Source organism: Ovis aries, chromosome 3 (genome assembly GCF_016772045.2).
Source record: "Ovis aries strain OAR_USU_Benz2616 breed Rambouillet chromosome 3, ARS-UI_Ramb_v3.0, whole genome shotgun sequence".
In the NCBI taxonomy this organism is placed as follows: Eukaryota; Metazoa; Chordata; class Mammalia; order Artiodactyla; family Bovidae; genus Ovis; species Ovis aries.
The window spans coordinates 106,336,150-106,356,770 of NC_056056.1; the positions used below are offsets into that span (position 1 = coordinate 106,336,150).

At 41.7% G+C, this 20,621-nt stretch overlaps 1 protein-coding gene across 3 annotated transcripts in view; it reads left to right on the top strand.

The window, feature by feature from the left end:
- Window positions 1–5,406: 5,406 nt before the first annotated feature.
- Window positions 5,407–20,621, top strand: part of ZC3H6 (zinc finger CCCH-type containing 6) — a 75,291-nt gene continuing 60,076 nt past the window's right edge. For 2 of the 3 annotated variants that reach the window (XM_027967128.3, XM_012173915.4), the window contains exon 1: window positions 5,407–5,862. In XM_027967128.3, coding sequence (XP_027822929.2) covers window positions 5,831–5,862 — 32 coding nt within the window. In that variant the 5' untranslated portion in view covers window positions 5,407–5,830. Of the gene's footprint in view, window positions 5,863–20,459; window positions 20,566–20,621 lie in introns of all 3 variants that reach the window. The other variant, XM_060413987.1, reaches the window with a different exon arrangement.

Below are 20,621 nucleotides of genomic sequence, written 5' to 3' on the forward strand. Positions count from 1 at the left end.
TGCCGGGGTCCAGCCCCGGTGGATCCAGGGTGATTCGAAGGTGGGGACGGAATTGGCGTCCTAGGAAAAATCTTAATTACAGATACAGAGAGAGATTAGAAATGGATAGTGTAGTAGGAAAATTAGTGGAGAAAAAGAGGCTGAATAACTTGGTTTACGTGGAATAGCATCCGTGCTCCAGATGGGAATTCAGCCAGAAAAACGGGGAGCAAGAAAGAAATGACATGGGGGAATCAGTCTTTCCAGAAACGGATCCGATTTCTTTATTTTTCAGGTTTGTTTCTATACCTTTTTGTTATACATAGGGATGAATACAGAGTCACGCGGCGGTCAGCAGACCTGACCCTTGTCACAACCAGGTGCTTCATATAAAATTATACAAAGGTCTTATGGGTTTGACATCATCTTCTGGCCATCAGACCTGCTGACATTTTATGGCCCTTTCTGATACCGGTCAGTTAACCAGAAAACTTATTTTTCCAGGGGTGATTTTTTCTTAAATCAGGCGCCACCCTCCAAATAAAGTTGCATTCCTATAGGGTGAGGGTGTAGTGAGTTACAACTAGGAAAGGAATTTACTTAGCCTAAGGTTTAACATGATTAATCTTAAAGGTTATTACTTATTTTTCCTATATGCTAGTGATATTCATTATAAGGGCAAGGAATATGGGGATTTAGCAGCAAATACTGGCTCAACAAATGTAAACCCTTGACCAATGTTCCCCTTAAGGTCTATTTAGTCTTAAGATAGTGATAAAGTTACATTTTTACATAGCAAGGACACAGTGATTTATAACAAAGTACAGTGATCTATAACAAAAGAGAAAATTCATTAACTCAAAAAGTCTAGTATTGCCAACATCAAAAACTACTATATTTCCTTTTCTATATTCCAAATACATTGATTAATATATTCCCAGGTGCCTAAGGATATGGAGGCCTGGCAGCAATCACTGACTCAACAATGAGAAAAGCCCTATGCTAATACTCCAAACTCTCTGTGCTGTTTATGGTTGAGAGGTTGTCACACAAGCTAGTCTGTCAGCAGAGAGGTTTGACCTGAGACACCCTTGTCACATCCAGGGCAGGGAATTAGCAGTAATTATTGGCAGGACAAATGAAAAAACCCTTCACCAATATAATTTCTAATCAACCCACTATACTATACTAATAATTTTCTAACTTCTCAAAAGAGTCTGTATTTAGAAAGTTTTAAAGCATCTCGTACCTCTCAAGGTTGGGAGGCTGTAAACAATCACATGTGGCCTGATGAACCTGATCAGGGAGGCTAGAGTACCTCCAGAGGAATTTCTAAGTTGAAACACTCTTGTCACGCCCAGGAATTTTTATTAACTGGAGCTGCAAGTTAACTCCTTCTCTGAGAGAAATGGTTATGGGGGAGAGCCCCCCGTAAACTCAGAGGTGTAGGTGAGAGCATGAAACAGACTCTGGTTTTGGGGTTGGATGCTCGGGAACAGGGGGTTTCCTGAGGCTTGATCATGCCTTTGCGTATGCCAAGCCTCCTTCCTCATGATCTTTGCCATGGGCAGAGTTCCTGACGCTGGCCCCTGGCACATTTTCATGTGTGTGTGTGCATGTGCATTGGTGATGAGCATTACTGTAAAAAAATAAACAGAGCCAGATACTAGTTAAAGCAGTGAAAACATATTTTATTCGGTAACTACTGACCAGAGAGGAAAGAACTGAGCTCCATTTCGACTTGTGCAGAAGTGACTGGGCATGTTAAAGGAAGAATGTAGGATGAAGAAACATATATTGTATAATTCAATGTAGATCGAATGTTTAGAAAAAGCAAATCTATAGGCAGAAAGTAGAGTAGTGTTTGCCTGGGGGCAGGGGTGGCAAGGCAGGACATAGGCACTTGGGTTGATGGAATGTTCTAAAACTGAATGCTCGAAATGGCTGCACAACTTGGTAAATTTACTGAAAATCACTTAATTGTACACTTAAGAATGGGTGGATTTTATAGCATATACTTTACCCATAAAGCTTAAAAAAAAAAAAAACAAAAACAAAACTAAGTGCAGCGGCAGGGGCAGGCAAACGTGTAAAATTACAAAGGGTTCAGTTCAGTTCAGTCGCTCAGTCGTGTCCGACTTTTTACGACCCCATGGACTGCAGCATGCCAGGCCTCCCTGCCATCACCAACTCCCAGAATCCACCCAAACCCATGTCCATTGAATTGATGATGCCATCTGACCATCTCACCCTCTATCGTCCCCTTCTCCTCCTGCCCTCAATCTTTCCCAGCATCAGGGTCTTTTCAAATGAGTCAGCTCTTCACATCAGGTGACCAAAGTATTGGAGTTTCAGCTTCAGCATCAGTCCTTCCAATGAACACCCAGGACTGATCTCCTTTAGGATGGACTGGTTGGACCTCCTGCAGTCCAAGGGACTCTCAAGAGTCTTCTCCAACACCATAGTTCAAAAGCATCAATTCTTCAGCGCTCAGCTTTCTTCACAGTCCAGCTCTCACATCCATACATGACCACTGGAAAAACCATAGCCTTGACTAGACAGACCTTTGTTGACAAAGTAATGTCTCTGCTTTTTAATTTGCTGTCTAGGTTGGTCATAACTTTCCTTCCAAGGAGTAAGCGTCTTTTAATTTCATGGCTGCAGTCACCATCTGCAGTGATTGGGTTGGGCAATTCTTTTGATTAATTCTTTTAATTGTCAATTCTTTTAATCCAGCTGTATCTGCCTATTGGCCATGATGGAAGTTAGACCCCTCTTCCTACAGAGACTTGGCAGCAGAAGCTTATTTTCCTGATAATACATTTCAAATGAATGGCTTTAGGTCCCTGAGAAAGACACTCTTGTACTGTGGTAGAACTAAAGAACAGGGGTCAGAAAGAAGCTCCCACTCACTGCAACTAGAGAAAAGCCTGCGCAGCAACGAAGAACCAGCACAGCCATAAATAATTAAAAAAAAAAAAAAAAAGAAAGAAAGAAAAGAAAGAAAGCTGGGTTTGGTTTAGCCTTCACCTTAAATATTTTATCTGACATCTCTGAGCATGTCTAGATTCCAAACACATAGCTTAAAGGAGCATGCCTCCTGCCCTAACACCCACATGGTCACTCCCTTTAGCTACAGTAAGATCTAAGGTGGTAAAGAAGCTGCCTGCAGTGCAGGAGACCCGGGTCCCATCCCTGGGTCATGAAGAGCCCCCTCCAGTCTTCTTCCTGGAGGACCCCACGGACAGCGCAGCCTGGCGGGCTGCAGCTCCTGGGGCCACACAGAATGGGACACGACTGAGCGACTAAGCAGAGCGCTGCACAGCACAAGATCTCACTAACAACGCTACAATAGAGGCAAAGCAGAGATTCTGAGGGATTCCCAGCCTGGCCAGTGGTAAAGAATTTGCCTGCCAACGCAGGAGATCCAAGAGACAAGGGGTTAATCCCTGGAAAAGATGAAGATCCTCTGGAGAAAGCATGGCAACCCACTCCAGTATTCTTGCCTGGAGGATTCCACGGACAGAGGAGCCTGGTAGGCTACAGTCCATGGGGTCACAAAAGAGTCAGACACGACTGAGGGACTGAACACTCAAATTCTAATGTAACTCCAAAATGCTAATTATTGTTACTCCAGACAAAATGTATCTGCTTTTGAAAGATTCCTAGAAATGTATCACATCCAAAGGTGGGCAGAAAAATCCACCAGTGTACAACTCCTGTCCATGGCTTCATTTAACTTAGAAAAAAAGAAATGTGATTTATTTTTCAATATGTACATACACATTTCAAATTTTAAAATCTAATTGCAATTGCTTCTAAATGCACTGTTGTAGCCACGTGTTCCAGGAAACAAACTCACTCAGAAGGACAATGCAGATAGTGGAGTGCAGTTTATTACATCAGCGGGCCCAAAAGGCAGAGTCTCCTCTTAGCCAAGGACCCCTCAACCATTTTTTGTGAAAACGTTATATACCCAAGTGTATGTGTCCATACCCACCTCCCCAAATTCCCTGAAACTAGTCTGAACAAAGTAAGAGAAAGATACAATCAAAGTTAACCTGTGATTCATATGCCTTAAGCCTAGGTAGTTAACAGTGGATAATTATCAATAGGCCTGTGGTCATACCCCAATAAGCATAATAGAATTTATGATTCTATTTGGTTACACAGATAATTAGGGTATTCTTTTAGGCAATGGAGAGTCTAGGTATGTATGTCATTTCCATACATATTGGGCATATAGGTCAAAGTCCACAGTCCGGCTCAAGATGGAGCCTGTTCTGTCTGTTTCCTCCAACAGCACTACAAAGCACATTTAAGCCAAAGGAAGTCAGATATCTGAGAGGACCAATCAATCCATCATGTTAGTAAAAAAACAAGGACACCCTTTCAAAACCAACTAGCACACTAACTAGGCCAAAATGTGGCCATTTAAAAATTCCTTTTCTAAAGCCGGGGTCTCCCCTGATAGCTTAGTTGGTAAAGAATCTGCCTACAATTAGAAGACCCCAGTTGGATTTATGGGTCGCGAAGATTCCCTGGAGAAGGGAAAGGCTGCGCACTCCAGTATTCTGGTCTAGAGAATTTCATGAACTGTCCGTTCAGAATAGCTGTTTTATTTATAAACTATTTGTGTTTTGCATATAAAATAGTAATGGTTTTGATTCTTTTAGCACGTCTTCTGTCATTATTAACTAATAACCGGAGAGGTAAATTTAGGATTAAGTATCAGAAAAAGCTACATGCCAAACTATTTTTCTCAAAAAATGATTATTTTATGTTTTTTAAAATTCCGTCTTTCCTTTTGAGTCTGCATATTAAACGTCGTCGTGTTTGAGTTGCGGTCAGTCGCGCAGTCATGTCAGACTCTTTTCCCGCCAGCCTCCTCTGCCCATGGGGTTCTCTAGGCAAGAACACTGGAGTGGCTGCCATGCCCTTCTCTAGGGGATCTTCCCGACCCAGGAATCGTTGTTGCTGTACATGAAGAGATATTCATTACAACCTTGAAGGAGAAAGTACATTTTCCCATTACTTAAGCAACGAAGGTTTTCGTTTTTCTTTTTCTAATGACGACTCGGCAGCCGCGTGCGGATAATGGCTTTATGGGGCCCGTTCGGTAGGGCACGTCTGTAACGCCCCATGTTCTGGCGGCGAAGTCTCGCAGAGAAAACCGCGAATCGCCGCGGACCGGCCCGGGAGGCGCGGAAGAACAGCGGATCCCGCGGGACGCCTCCCCTATGCTGACTACTCCAGGCGCCGCCCGGCCCCGCCATGAGAGACTGCCTCCTCCGCCACTTCGCAGGGGAAGCGGGAGAGTTCGCTCTCGAAGGTGATTGACGGACGGCGTCCTCCAATGGCCGGCGCGCTCGGCCCCGGCGGGCTGGGCAAGGGCCGCGGCACGCGGAGGAATCTCTCCTGCCCTTTAGTCCCGGGCTAGGTGTTGCGGCAGGCGCCATTTTATCGAGCCGCCTGTCTCGGGTGCCGCCATGTTGGTGAGGAGAAATCACCGTTACGGCCACTGTCCAAATCCCCGCGTCGCTGCGCGCCGCCCGCCCGCTCCCAAGCCTCAGCCACCGGCGGCGAATAGAGACTAAAGCGGCAGCGCCGGCAGCGCGGGGCCGTGGCCCAGTGTTTGCAGTTAGAGCCCCACCTCTCTGGCGTGGTTGTTAATAGACTGGAAAGTCTGTGTCTGTGTCGCTCACTAGTAACCGTGAGTTTTTACCACTTCGTCACCTCCCGGCGGCGGCCGGGAACAGGTACCCGCAGGCGGCGCAGGGATTCTCCCCGCGCCCCGCCGCCGCCGGCCTCGCAGACCTGCCCTCCAGCCCCGCCCCGTTCTTGACCAAACATGACAGACTCTGAACATGCAGGGCATGACAGGTCGGGAACCCTTCTTGTCTGTCTTTCTGTCGGCGGAGAGGAGGGGTCTGGGGAGGCGGGAGCGGGCCGGGGCCGCGCGCCTCCTGCATGACTTAGACGTCTCTGTGTGGCTCCATCCGTTCCCGTGACGTGCGCCCGGACGGAAAGCCCGGGCCCGCGGCCGCGGGGAGGCCGGCCCGGCCGCGCCCGCCTTCCCGCGCGGGGGCCTTCCCGGCCGGCCCCGCCCCCCGGTCGCACGTGCGAGCCCCCCGCCCTCGGGCGGGCTCGGCGGCGGCGCCGGGCGGCTGCTGCGCGCGGCTCGGGGCTGCGGTCCAGCCCGCGCTCGGAGGAGGCGGCACCCGGTGCGGGGTCCGGCCTCCCTGCGCAACGAGGACCCGCCAAGAATTGTCAGTAACTGGTGATTTCTTTTGACTTCGACCCTAGCTCCTGAAAATAAACGTGTGTTTTTTTTTGGGGGGGGTCTCTTTTTAGGAAAAATTTTAAGCAATCCCAAAAGCCGTGTATCTGTTACAGGCTTACCTCTCCCAATTGGAAATGGCAAGTTTCAGATGTTGAATACAAAATAGTTAAGATTTTGCAAACCTGCTCAATGTAGCACAATTTTCTCCTACTGTGCGAACTCCATGGATCGTCCAGTCTAGCCCGATTTTCTAAATACTATGTTTCATTTAAACATTTATCTGGTTTTTTGTTTTTTTTTTTTTAGGTTTTTTTTTTAGTTTTTACTATGACTTAAGAGGCCCATTCTTGGTTCCAAGGAACGGTTTCGGGGTGTTTACATATTTTAAATAGTGCACTTAACTTTTGGTTAGGTTTTTAATTTCTGTTGCTATCCAACTTAATAAAAAAGAAAGGGTGTGCTTTCATTCATTAAAACTGCTGGAACAAAATCCATTGCATCTGATTCTTGTTTAGAATATTTAAAAGATCCAGAACCTGGCAAATTACTCCTTTGCGAATGAATTAAAAGCATACATTGTACTCTAGGCTGTATACAGGTGGCTGAAATTTTATCTGTGGAGTAATGTGACCTGCTTTTGGTAAAGTATACCAAACACTTTTAAATCTAAAAGCAGAAATCACAAACATTCCTGAAATTTGAAATATCAAAACATCTGACAACCTTGAGAGAAATAAAAATGTTATTTTAACAGTTTTGTTACTGTAATAACCAATGTAGGTCACCAGAGAGCAAGTAAACATGTAATTTTTATAAAGTCAGAATACTCTTAGAAAAATTATGGGCAGGTAAGCTTGCACTTGACACAATTTTCGTAATTATTTTCCATTATCCTGTTACTAAAATGAGAAAATTCTTGAAAGGGGTTAATTAATACTTTGAGAAGTTTCGCACTCTGAGGATCTGTGGACAAACCAATGATGGGAGTTTTGCTAATGCAGCCTAAAATTCATTCTTTTGTGTGGAAGAAGGAACTCTAGTTCACAGAGCAACTTCAGTATGTAGAATTATGTGTTGTACATAAGGAAGAAGCCATGTCGCCAAATTTACAGATCTTGATTGAATTTGCTAGAAAGGACCAATTTTAAAATACGAATAAAAAAAAATGACTGAATCAGAAGTTAAAAATCAAATTTTAAACAGTTCTTTGTAAGATATATATAACCAGATTAGTAGTAGGAACTAAAGATTAAGCAGTAATGTCTTTTTTTTTTAAATTGTTTTATATTAGGATTAAGAAAATTATTTTCTGGTGATTTCTGAAGCAGTAAGATGAGCTCAGTTTTAATTTATCCATTTGTTAAATGACAGTATTTTTCTGAGGCAAGAATATAGATTTTTTTTTTTCTCACCTGTTTTGGTCAACCTGTGTGAAAAATAACTATCTAAAAACAAAGTGAACTAGGAATTGGGAGAAATGGTTTTAACTCCCAACTTTGCTATCTTTAGCTTTATGAACTTGAGCAAGCTTAGTTTCTTAATATGCAGAGGGGTTAGAGGTTCTCAGCCTTCTCTGGGGAGCTTTTTAAAAAGTATTGAAGTCATTTCCATTGGTCTGAGCTTGAAGATTTCTTAAAGCTCCTCAGGTAGGTCTGAAAGGGAAAAGTGAAGTCGCTCAGTCGTGTCCAGGTCTTTGCGACCCCATGGACTGTAGCCTACCAGGCTCCTCCGTCCATGGAATTTTCCAGGCAAGAGTGCTGGAGTGGGTTACCATTTCCTTCTCCAGAGGATCTTCCCGACCCAGGGATGGAACCCTGGTCTCCCACGTTGCAGGCAGACTCTTTACCATCTGAGCCACCGGGAAAGCCCTTAGGTAGGTCTGCTGCTGCTGTGAAGTTGCTTCAGTCGTGTCTGATTCTGTGCGACCCCGTAGACGGCAGCCCACCAGGCTCCCCCATCCCTGGGAATCTCCAGGCAAGAACACTGGAGTGGTTTGCCATTTCCTTCTCCAGTGCAAGAAAGTGAAAAGTGAAAGTGAAGTCGCTCAGTAGGTCTAGTATGTACCAAGTTGAAAACCAGTCTAGGAGATCAATATTAAGCTTCGCTACCCATCAGAATCACATTGAGGAATAAAGATTTTTGTCCTGCCCGGAGCAACTGAATCAGATTCTCTAGGGAAGGATTGTGGTAATCTGTAGTTTTTATAAGCTCCCTTGCTAGTACTTAAGAAATTTGTGGGAAAAAATGGACCAATCTATGGAATTCCCAAATATTCTCTGTTTCCATGTTATAGTTACTTTATACTGTAGTAAAAATTTCCGTGAATTAGGTGGAAAAGATATATGACTTCTGGAATTTGGAGCTTGGCATTTGTCTCACGGATGTTTTTTTTCTGATATTTTGAAAATTAAGGTATATTGTGTGAGTGCAGGAAAAAAGTGAAATCTGTGATTTTTATTTTCAGTTGCTATAATTATGCAAATTAAAATATTACTATGATAGTTTACATGAGATTCTACATGTAAGTGGAAATTCACAGAATGCACAATTATTTTCTTTTAAAAAATTGTTTTATATGGTGAACATTTTGCATAAAATTTGTTTGCCCAGTGAGTTAACTTATTAAAGAATACCCATTTGTACTTCCCTTTAAATAGTTTCATTCTTGGAGTGAAAACATTGTATTTTTATAAAGTGTTATGAATATAAAAATACCTATAAATAAACTTGTGGCTCTGTAGACTGTTAGTAGAGGACTTCCGCTTAGAATTAAATCATAGAGGTGGGGAAGGAGTTGGGCAAGACAAAGGGAGATAAAGTTCTTGTCTCTCTTTGCATTCAGGTCTTCCCTTTCATCCAGTTCTTTTAAGCACAACTCCAGGTGCCTATCTTTATATTTCAGCTGAATGTTGACCTAATAAAAACAACTCAGAAATAGCTCTGAAAGGCTTGATACTGTGAGTCCCTGCTGGGCACACCTGTAGCAGAGAAGGAAGGATAAAATATACACCCAAGGAACTGGTACAGAATTTTTGGAAATATGCTAAAGGTAAAAAGTTTTACAGGCCCTACACTGAGGAAAAAAAGATAATTTTAACATGAATTGTATGAAAACTTGTGAGTCTCAGAGTCTTTAGTTGATAGGAGGTACGAGTAATACTTCCCTTTGTGCTCCTGCTGGGTTGTGTCTGTCTCTGCAACCCCATGAACTGTAGGCTGCCAGGCTCCTCTGTCCATGGGTTCTCCAGGCAAGAAGACTGGAGTGGGTTGCCATTTCCTACTCCAGGGGATCTTCCTGACTCAGGGATCCAACTTGCGTCTCCTGCATTGCAGGCAGATTTCTTCTCTGCTGAGCCACCAGGGATTCCCAGTACCTTTCTTTGGAAGGAGGGTATTCTTTGCCCATTAGGAACCACCTTCCCACCTTCCCATTCTCTCCCTGCTTTCCTTCCTTCCTCATGTAAACCCAGAATAGCAAAACTCCAGCTAGTCAGAACTGTACTAGTTTATATTACCTGTTCCAATCCCTCCCTCACATAGTGATTGAAACCTGACACCAGAGAGTGTGAAGGGATGAGGATGGAGATGGTTACACTTTTCTTTTGTAACTGGGTTTTCCTTTGATTCTCACATTAATCCCATGAGGTAATACAGTACTGCAATGCTCAGTGATTTGTCTGAGGTACCACAGATAGAGCCCTGGTGAGAATTCAGGACTACAGACTCCTACCAACAGTGTTAAACTCTTCATTAAGTTAAGCATGGGGAATTAATCCAATAAATTCTAGCCTCTAGTTCTTGAATTGTTTGGGATTGTAATGTGGTATATTTAAGACAACCCTGTATTCTGAATAAAACCTTGGTTCTGATCCTAGTTTTTCCTCTAGCTTGGTTGATGCTCTTTTCTTTTTCCATGATTATTTTTTCTTGTTTGTGAAATAAGGTGGTTGAACTGAATTACTTCCAAACTCTCTTCTACTTTAAGAAGTCAGTAATTTTAATTAAAAAAAATTGCAGATGCCTTTTCTTACATTGGAATTCACTTTGATGCCCTACACATCATCTGGTTTGCAAATATGTTTACTGGAGTAAGTGTCTCCCCTCACTAGGCAATTAATTAATTTATATATTCCTCCAGTTTTATTGAGTGTGATTGACATACAACACTGTAAGGTTAAGCAGTACAGCATAATGATTTGATTGTATATACATGATGAAATTATTATGGCGGTAAGTTCAGTGACTATCCATCATATAAGTACAAAATTAAAGAAATAGAAAACAATATTCTTTTCCTTCTGATGAGAACTGTTGGAGTTTACTCTTAACTTTCATATATAACATACAGCAGTGTTAATTACATTTGTCTTATTGTACATTACATCCCTGTGCATGTTCGTGGATGCTCAGTCATTCAGTCCTATCTGACTCTATGACCCCGTGGACTGTGGCCTGTCAGGCCCCTCTGGGGTTTCCCAGGCAGAAATACTGTAGTGAGTTGCCATTTCCTACATAACAGCCTTAGTACTTATTTATCTTATACCTGCCTTCATCCAATTCCTCCTCCCTCTTCTGTCTATTTTTAATTGTGGTAAAAATACAACATAAAACTTACCGTCTTAACCATTTTTAAGTGTACTGTTCAGTAGTGTTAAGTGTATTCACATTGTGGTGCAGCCAATCTCCAGAACTCTTCATCTTGCAAAACTGAAACACATTATTATTTTGGATTCCTGAATCTACTAATTTACTATCAAAACTGTCAAAGTGAGTTTTTCTTTAGCAAAGGTAAAGCACTCAAGGTATACATCATGTTCAGGTTTGATGTTAGAAAGCACTTTGACTTTTATGAAGACGTTTTTCTTCTAGCCCCTCATGAATTGTTTAATTCACTTTTAAATTTTGTTCATTAAATTTTCATTGAAAAGACTTCTATACCAAATACAGTGTTAAGCATTGGTGGGAAGAAAATCTGAATATAATATCACTGATCCTGCTCTCTAGGATCTTATGATCTAGTAGGAGAAACAGATTGATAAATATGTAGTTATTTTTAACACCAGAATGGAGGTAGAGACTGCGTGCGGTGGTGGCATAAATGGGGCTTCAGGGAGGTATGAAATAGCTGGGTCTGGAGGATGAGTAAAAGTTTGGCTAAGTGGAGGCAGAAATATAAGAGAAGCTTGAAGAAATGAAATGGCAAGATAGGGTCGGGTGTGATAAAAGGGTTAGTATGTGAAATGTGTACAACATACTTTGGGGAATGAGGAAAAGGATGCAGCTAATTAGGAGTCAGATCAAGGATGTAAAGATGTCATCAAAGCTTTGTAAGCAGGAAAATGATCAGATGCTAAACGATACCTGGGAGATAGAAGAAAGTATGGAAGGGGAGAGCAGTAGAAGTTAGGTAGCTTTCACTCATTAAATACTAGGTACCCTGTATTTAATATGTATTATGCTGGACAGCAGCAGTAAAGAAAAAATTCTTTACCTAGTGGAGCTTACATTTTCTTTGGGGACAGAGAAAGACACAACATTAAAAACAAATGTGTTAGATAAGCAGAAAGGTGGTGCATCCTTTGCATTTAGGAAGGATATTTCTATTTTAAATAGAGTATTTAGGGAAGCACTTAATGAAAAAGAAGTGTTTGAGCAAAGCCCTCAAATGAAAGCAATCCAAGTGTAGTACATCTGGGGGAAGAACACCCAGATAAAGAGGACAGAGATTGGAGCCAGAAATGAGCTTCATGTAATTAGGGAAAAATCAAGGGAGCAGTGTGGCTAGAGAAATTTTGAACAAGGGTTGTGCATGCGTGCTGAATTGGTCGTGTCCAGCTCTTTGCAACCCCTTGGACTGTAGCCCACCAGGCTCCTCTGTCCATGGGATTCTCTAGGCAAGAATATTGGAGTGAGTTGCCATGCCCTCCTCCAGGGGGATCTTCCTGACCCAAGGATCGAACCTGGGTCCCCTGCCTTACAGGCAGATTCTTTACCACTGAGCCACCAGGGAAGCCCTTGAGCATGGGCAATAAGAGACAAAGCCAGATGCGCCAAAAGGGCAGTTGTGTGGGGCCTTGTAAGCCATTGTAAGAAACTTAGACATCCCTCTAAATAGTTTGGGGACCACTAGAGGATTTGAGGAGCCTGGTAGGCTGCAGTCCATGGGGTTGCGAAGAGTCGGACATGACTGAGAGACTTCACTTTCACTTTTCACTTTCATACGTTGGAGAAGGAAATGGCAACCTACTCCAGTGTTCTTGCCTGGAGAATCCCAGGGACAGGGGAGCCTGGTGGGCTGCCGTCTATGGGGTCACACAGAGTCGGACATGACTGAAGCGACTTAGCAGCAGCAGCAGCATCAGCAGAGGATTTGAGCAGAGAGGGGCAGGGTAATAGTGTGGTAAAAAAGTGGTTGAAAAAAAAAAAAAAGGTGCTGCAGTGACGCCAGGGAGGTGAAAATGGTTGGATTTTGGTATGGGTTGGAGGTAGAACCAACAGGATATGCTGATGGATGGATGTGTAGCAGGAAAGAAGATAGAAGGCAAAGCTACTGTGAAAATGTGGAAATTCAGGAATTGGGCAATGAAGATCTGATCAAAATAATTGGCAGTGAGAAAGCAGACAAAAGGCAACATTCATGAGATTATTTCTTAGAATTGACAGAACTGGAAATAAATTCCATTAGGCTTGACTCTTGTTCTCCACCCTGCATAGTCCTATCACTCATACTCGGCACACAAGGTGTGCTTTCCTCATTTGGGAAGCTGCCTGGCCACTTAAGAGGTTTGAGTTTGCAACCTCTTGTTATGCAGTGAAATGTTCACCAGAAAAGACTGGCAATCTAACTACCACAAAACTTAAGAGGTGGGTGCCTTTGAATTTGCCAGGTCAGTCCTTCAGTCTGGGGCTGCCAGAGTATTCTTTTGTGCACAGGTAGCCCTGGAGGTGTATAACACTGTGGCCCAGCTTTAGGTTTTCAGATTCAGAAATTGATCAGTCTCAGAGCAGATTAGACATGGGGATGTTAATTCATGCTCAAAAGTATTAACAGTGGCTAGCATTTATTTGGTGCTTACTGTGTGACAGATTCTGTTCTGTGTGCTTTTCATGAATTTAATCTTCACAACAACCTTGGGGAGTAGTGTTTCCTCTTTTTACAAATGAGGAAACAGATAACAAGAGATTGGTAAATATCCCAAATAAGCAGAGTAAATCACTGGGAGCTCAAATAATCTGATTCCAGAGCCTGCACTTTTTGTGGTTGAGTAGACATCTTCATCACAAGAAAATATGTATATATATAAAAGAACACCAGTTAGCTATTAGATAAAAGGAGTCCCAAGTTAATCATTAAAATTATAAAACTACTTAAAAATAACAATCTGTTTATGAAATTGTTACAAAAATAAAAAGCGAGATTTAGGACTGATGATACTCAATATTATACATATATTGCTGTTCATAATGAACATTCATTTGGACTATATAGACAGAACAGATACTAATGTCTTCATTTTATGATTTAGGAAACAGATTTAAAGGATACAGAACTTGGCCATGGTGACTGAGCAGCTGCATGAGAAGCACAACCTGTGTCTCATAGCTTTCAGTTCACAACTCTTTGTGTTGCCTCCATTTTCTTGTAAAGATAGGAAATCTGATATCAGATGCTGGGGTGGGTTTGGGACAACTAAAAGGGTTTTTGTTTTGAAGTATTACTTGATCATGGATAATTTTCATCTGGGTTCATTATAAATTCATCTTACATGACAGGGTTTTTCTATGTTTTAAAAATGAAATAAAGAATACTGTTTTTTCACATTATTTTGAAAGAGATTATGAAATGAGTTAAATGAACTAACTTAAATCTACACATTTTTAACTATAGAAAACATAAGTTTCAAACTGTTACGGGAATTCATTGAAGATTCAGGAATTAATGGAAGATTTGTAAGAGGTCAGAAGAACCAATACCTCTTTGCGTGGATACTGGCAGCTGACAGTAAAATGTTAGATTGCTGGTGCTTGTGTCTGGGGTTAAGTTCTTTATAACCTCTGTGGCCTATAAAGGAGGTTGTGTGTTGATTTCTGTACTCTGGGAGTACTTGGGAGTCTGTTTTAAAATTGTTTTGTGCAAGCAAATGAAAAAGAAGTAAAATAATGCATGTAAGTTAGAAACACCTACATATTTGACAGTATAAATGCACATACACACATTTTTCTTTTTCTGTTGCTAAATGTCCAAGTGTGAAAACCAGTATTTGACTAAAGCTAGGGCTGAAGCCGTAGATTAAACTTTTGAAATATGTGGATAAATCTGAAATATTGTCCCTCAAATTATTATAATTTGTTATTAGAAATTTTGGTGATCTCTCTTAAAATAGGACATGAGAGTACAATAACAATCATTTTCAGCACTGCCTGTTGTTAGGTTGCTCCTGTGACTGGTATTGTAATGCACACGATAGTGAATAGAGGATCATTTTCAACTGAGATTAGTGGAATACAATAGAGTTGAGGGAACTTTTTTTTTTCTCTAACATTTTCATATATATTTAACCATCTGAGGCAAACATGATTGATTATGCTGAATATAACGAGTTTTTTCTCCTCATGAAATTCAGTTCAGTTCAGTTGCTCAGTCATGTCCGACTCTCTGTGACCCCACAAATCATAGCATGCCGGGCCTCCGTGTCCATCACCAGCTCCCGGAGTTCACTCAAATTCATGTCCATCGAGTCGGTGATGCCATCCAGCCATCTCATCCTCTGTCATCTCCTTCTCCTCCCGCCTTCAATTTTTCCCAGCATCAGGGTCTTTTCAAATGAGTCACTTCTTCACATCAGGTGGCCAAAATATTGGAGTTTCAGATTCAGCATCAGTCCTTCCAAAGAATATTCAGGACTGATTTCCTTTAGGATGGACTGCTTGGATCTCCTTGCAGTCCAAGGGACTCTTGAGTCTTCTCCAACATCACAGTTTAAAAACATCAATTCTTTGGCATTCAGCTTTCTTTTTCCAACTCTCGCATCCATACATGACTACTGGAAAAACCATAGCTTTGACTAGATGGACCTTTGTTGGCAAAGTAATGCCTTTGCTTTTTAATAAGCTGTCTAGGTTGGTCATAACTTTTCTTCCAAGGTGCAAGCGTCTTTTAATTTCATGGCTGCAGTCAGCATCTGCAGTGATTTTGGAGCCCCAAAAGGTAAAGTCTGTCACTATTACCATTGTTTTCCCATCTGTTTGCCACAAAGTGATGGGACAAGATGCCATGATCTTAGTTTTCTCAATATTGAGTTTTAAGCCAGGTTTTTTTTTTTTTTTAACTCTTGTCTTTCACTTTCATCAAGAGGCTCTTGTAGTTCTTCTTTGCTTTCTACCATCAGGGTGGTGTCATCTGCATATTTGAGGTTATTGATATTTCTCCCAGCCATCTTGATTCCAGCTTGTGCTTCATCCAGCCTAATGTTTCTCATGATGTACTCTGCATATAAGTTAAATAAGCAGGGTGGCAATATACAGCCTTGACGTACTCCTTTCCCAATTTGGAACCAGTCTGTTCCATGTCCAGTTCTAACTGTTGCTTCTTGACCTGCATGCAGATTTCTCAGAAGGCGGGTCACGTGGTCTGATATTCCCATCTCTTTAAGTATTTTCCACAGTTTGTTGTGATCCACACAGTCAAAGGCTTTGGTGTAGTCAATAAAGCAGAACTAGATGTTTTTCTGGAACTCTAGCTTTTTTGATGATCTAACGGACGTTGGCAGTTTGATCTCTGGTTTCTTTGCCTTTTCTAAATCCAGCTTGAACATTTGGAAGTTCACGGTTCATGGACTGTTGAAGCCTGGCTTGGAGAATTTTGAGCATTACTTTGCTAGCGTATGAGATGAGAGCAATTGTGCGGTAGTTTGAGCCTTCTTTGGCATTGCCTTTCTTTGGGATTGGAATGAAAACTGACCTTTTTCAGTCCTGTGGCCACTGCTGAGTTTTCCAAATTTGCTGGCATATTGAGTGCAGCACTTTCACAGCATTATCTTTTGGATTTGAAAAAGCTCAGCTGGAATTCCATCACCTCCACTCGCTTTGTTCGTTGTGATGCTTCCTAAGGCCCACTTGACTTCACACTCCAGGATGTCTGGCTCTAGGTGAGTGATCACAGCATCGTGATTATCTGGGTCATGAAGATCTTTTTTTGTATAATTCTTGTGTGTATTCTTGCCACCTCTTCTTAATATCTTCTTCTGTTAGGTCTGTACAATTTGTGTCCTTTGTTGTGCCCATCTTTCCATGAAAATTTTCCTTCGTATTTGATTTTCTTGGAGAGATCTCTAGTCTTTCCCATTCTAGTGTTTTCTTCTATTTCTTTGCATTGATCACTGAGGAAGGCTTTCCTCATTGAGCACTGGAAAAGGTCTATACAGTCAGCAAAAACAAGACTGGGAGTGGACTGTGCCTCAGATTATGAACTCCTTATTGCCAAATTCAGACTTAAATTGAAGAAAGTAGGGAAAACCACTACACCATTCAGGTATGACCTAAATCAAATCCCTTATGACTATGCAGTAGAAGTGACAAATAGATTCAAGGGATTAGATCTGATAGACAGAGTGCCTGAAGAACTATGGATTGAGGTTCGTGACACTGTACAGGAGGCAGTGATCAAGACCATACCCAAGAAAAAGAAATGCAAAAAGGCAAAATGGTTGTCTGAGGAGGCCTTACAAACAGCTATGAAAAGAAGAGAAGCTAAAAGCAAAGGAGAAAAAGAAAGATATACCATCTGAATGCAGAGTCCCAAAGAATAGCAAGGAGAGATAAGAAACAATACTTCAGGCAAAGCCTAATTTTGGATCTAAGTAAAGTCTGATCCCACCACACTCACCAAATCCCAGAGCCTTGGTACCTCATACTGTAGTTAATCTGGTTATCAATCAATTTGGGATATTGGACAATTACATACAAGTTACCCTTTTTGGATATTGTTGGGTCATAGGCAATTTTACCTAGCTTGTCTTACAGATTCATCCAAAAAGATTTCTTCATTTTTTTTGTTTTGACATGATGCTAAGAAAATTGTTTTCTGGCTTTCAGATTCTAAGGGTATTTTATTTGCTGAGATTTGTTTCTGTTGAATCTCTAGCTTCTCCGATCTACATCAGAAAAAGGATAAACTGAAAGGGAATGAAAATAAGTGAATTTTAGCTTAGTGAAGTAGCCAAGATAGGAAATGAAATACAAAAAGAAATTTTAGGGAGAGGCCTAGTGGTTAGGATTCTCGGCTTTCTAGGTCAGGAACCCAGGCCCGTGGCCTGGGTTCAATCCCTGGTTGGGGAACTGAGTTACTGGAAGTTGTATAAACAAAAAAAAAGGGGAATTTAAAAAGTGCAGTCTCAAAAAGAAATACGGCAAGCTAATTCAGTTTTAATGATGTAATAGTCTCTGCTCATGGCATAAAGGATGTTTGAGGAATGGTGTGTTTTTCTCTCAGGATGTTAGATGTACAAGTTTAAGAATGGGTTAAAAATTTTAATTTCATAAGTTAATACACTGCAGTACCTCTTCTAGCGGCCATTGGATGTGAGCAGGGAATTAAGGATTAACAAAGATTTTATAGAAACCAAATTTGTGAATTTTTTTGACGGAAACTTTTTTTTTTTTATGAAACCCTTAAAAAATACATGGCATGCCTTTCTATCTTACTCGATAGACTGTTACTGATTTAACCTTTTTTTGACTGCTTAGCATGAACACGTATTGTTCATTATCTCTTTGAATACTAGGTATTCTACTCCATCTTGTATCTTGTTGAATTCAGGAGACTTTGGAAATACGGAAGCTTTCACACAGACTGTTGTTGCTACCTGTTGCTTAATGATAGGATAAGTATTATAGAAATACCCTCAGGAACAGACTTCAAACTTGGTCTATCTTAGATTCCTTTTCCCTTTTACTTGTTTTGGATAGTGTTTCATTGTTATTCTCTGAAGGAAAATAAAAGAAATTTCCCTTTAGAATCCATGCTCCAGGGATTTATAACCCTTCCCAATGTGTGGAAGTACCTGTAGTCTTGTTGTAGCCACGCGTTCCGGGAGACAAACTCACTCAGAAGGACAATGCAGATGTGGAGTGCAGTCTGTTAGGCCAGCGCGCCCAAGGCAGAGTCTCCTCTTAGCCAAGGACCCCAACCAGTTTTTGTGAAAACCTTATATACCCAAAGTGTACATACCCAAACCCACCTCCCCAAATTCCCTGAAATTAGTCTGAACAAAGGAGGAGAAAGATACAATCAAAGTCAACCCGTGATTCATATGCCTTAAACCTGGGTAGTTAACAGTGGACAATTATCAATAGGTTTGTGGTCCTTCCCCAATAAACATAATAGAATGTATGATTCTACTTGGTCACACAGATAATTAGGGTATTCTTTTAGGTAATGGAGAGCCTTGGGGCTCTTCCTTGCAGGGGCCTAGTTTTCCAGTTGATTTGTCGTTTCCATAGATACTGGGCATATAGTGCAAAGTCCGCAGATCGGCCCAAGATGGAGTCCTGCTTTCAACATAGAACTTATTCTGTTTCCTCCTTCAGTCTAGCATACCCATTTTATTCACATGCCTGTATTTCAAGTAGATCACAGAAGAAATGGAACTTTTTTGAGGGCTCTCTAGTAGGAACAATGCTAAGTCATTCAGTTCAGTTCAGTTGCTCAGTTGTGTCTGACTGTTTGCAACCCCATGAATTGCAGCACGCCAGGCCTCCCTGTCCATCACCAACTCCCGGAGTCTACTCAAACTCATGTCCATCAAGTTGGTGATGCCATCCAGCCATCTCATCCTCTGTCATCCTCTTCTCCTCCTGCCCCCAATGGCTCCCAACATCAGGGTCTTTTCCAATGAGTCAACTCTTCGCATGAGGTGGCCAAAGTATTGGAGTTTCAGCTTCAGCATCAGTCCTTCCAATGAACACCCAGGACTGATCTCCTTTAGGATGGACTGGTTGGACCTCCTTGCAGTCCAAGGGACTCTCAAGAGTCTTCTCCAAAACCATAGTTTAAAAGCATCAATTCTTTGGCCCTCAGCTTTCTTCACAGTCCAGCTCTCACATCCATACATAGCCACTGGAAGAACCATAGCCTTGACTAGACGGGCCTTTGTTGGCAAAGTAATGTCTCTGCTTTTCAATATGCTATCTAGGTTGGTCATAACTTTCCTTCCAAGGAGTAAGCGTCTTTTAATTTCATAGCTGCAATCACCATCTGCAGTGATTTTGGAGCCCCCCAAAATAAAGTCTGACACTGTTTCCATTGTTTCCCCATCTATTTCCCATGAAGTGATGGGACCAGATGCCATGATCTTCGTTTTCTGAATGTTGAGCTTTAAGCCAACTTTTTCACTCTCCTCTTTCACTTTCATCAAGAGGCTTTTTAGTTCTTCTTCACTCTTTTGCCATAAGGGTGGTGTCATCTGCATATCTGAGTTTATTGATATTTCCCCCAGCAATCTTCATTCCAGCTTGTGCTTCTTCCAGCCCAATGTTTCTCATGATGTACTCTGCATATAAGTTAAATAAGCAGGGTGACAATATGCAGGCTTGACGTACTCCTTTTCCCATTTGGAACCAGTCTGTTGTTCCATGTCCAGTTCTAACTGTTGCTTCCTGACCTGCAGGCAGGTCAGGTGGTGTGGTATTCCAGTCTCTTTCAGAATTTTCCACAGTTTATTGTGATCCACACAGTCAAAGGCTTTGGCATAGTCAGTAAAGCAGAAATAAATGTTTTTCTGGAACTCTCTTGCTTTTTTGATGATCCAACGGATGTTGGCAATTTGATCTCTGGTTCTTCTGCCTTTTCTAAAACCAGCTTGAACATCAGGAAGTTCACGGTTCACGTACTGCTGAAGTCTGGTTTGGAGAATTTTGAGCATTACTTTACTAGCGTGTGAGATGAGTGCAATTATGCGGTAGTTTGAGCATTGTTTGAGATTGCCTTTCTTTGGGATTGGAATGAAAACTGACCTTTTCCAGTCCTGTGGCCACTGCTGAGTTTTCCAAATTTGCTGGCATATTGAGTGCAGCACTTCCACAGCATCATCTTTCAGGATTTGAAATAGCTCAGCTGGAATTCCATCACCTCCACTAGCTAACTTTTTGTCACTTAATCCTTAACTCTGGTGGTAAATTGATTAATCTCTTTTCATAGATGACGTTCAGTCACTCAGTGGTGTCTGATTCTTTGTGACCCCATGGATTGCAGCATGCTGGGCTTCCTTGTCCTTCACTATCTCTCGAAGTTTGCTCAAACTCAGGTAACAGTAAAAGAGCAAATTTATTGAAAAGCCTTTTTTAAAGAGGTAAAAAGACT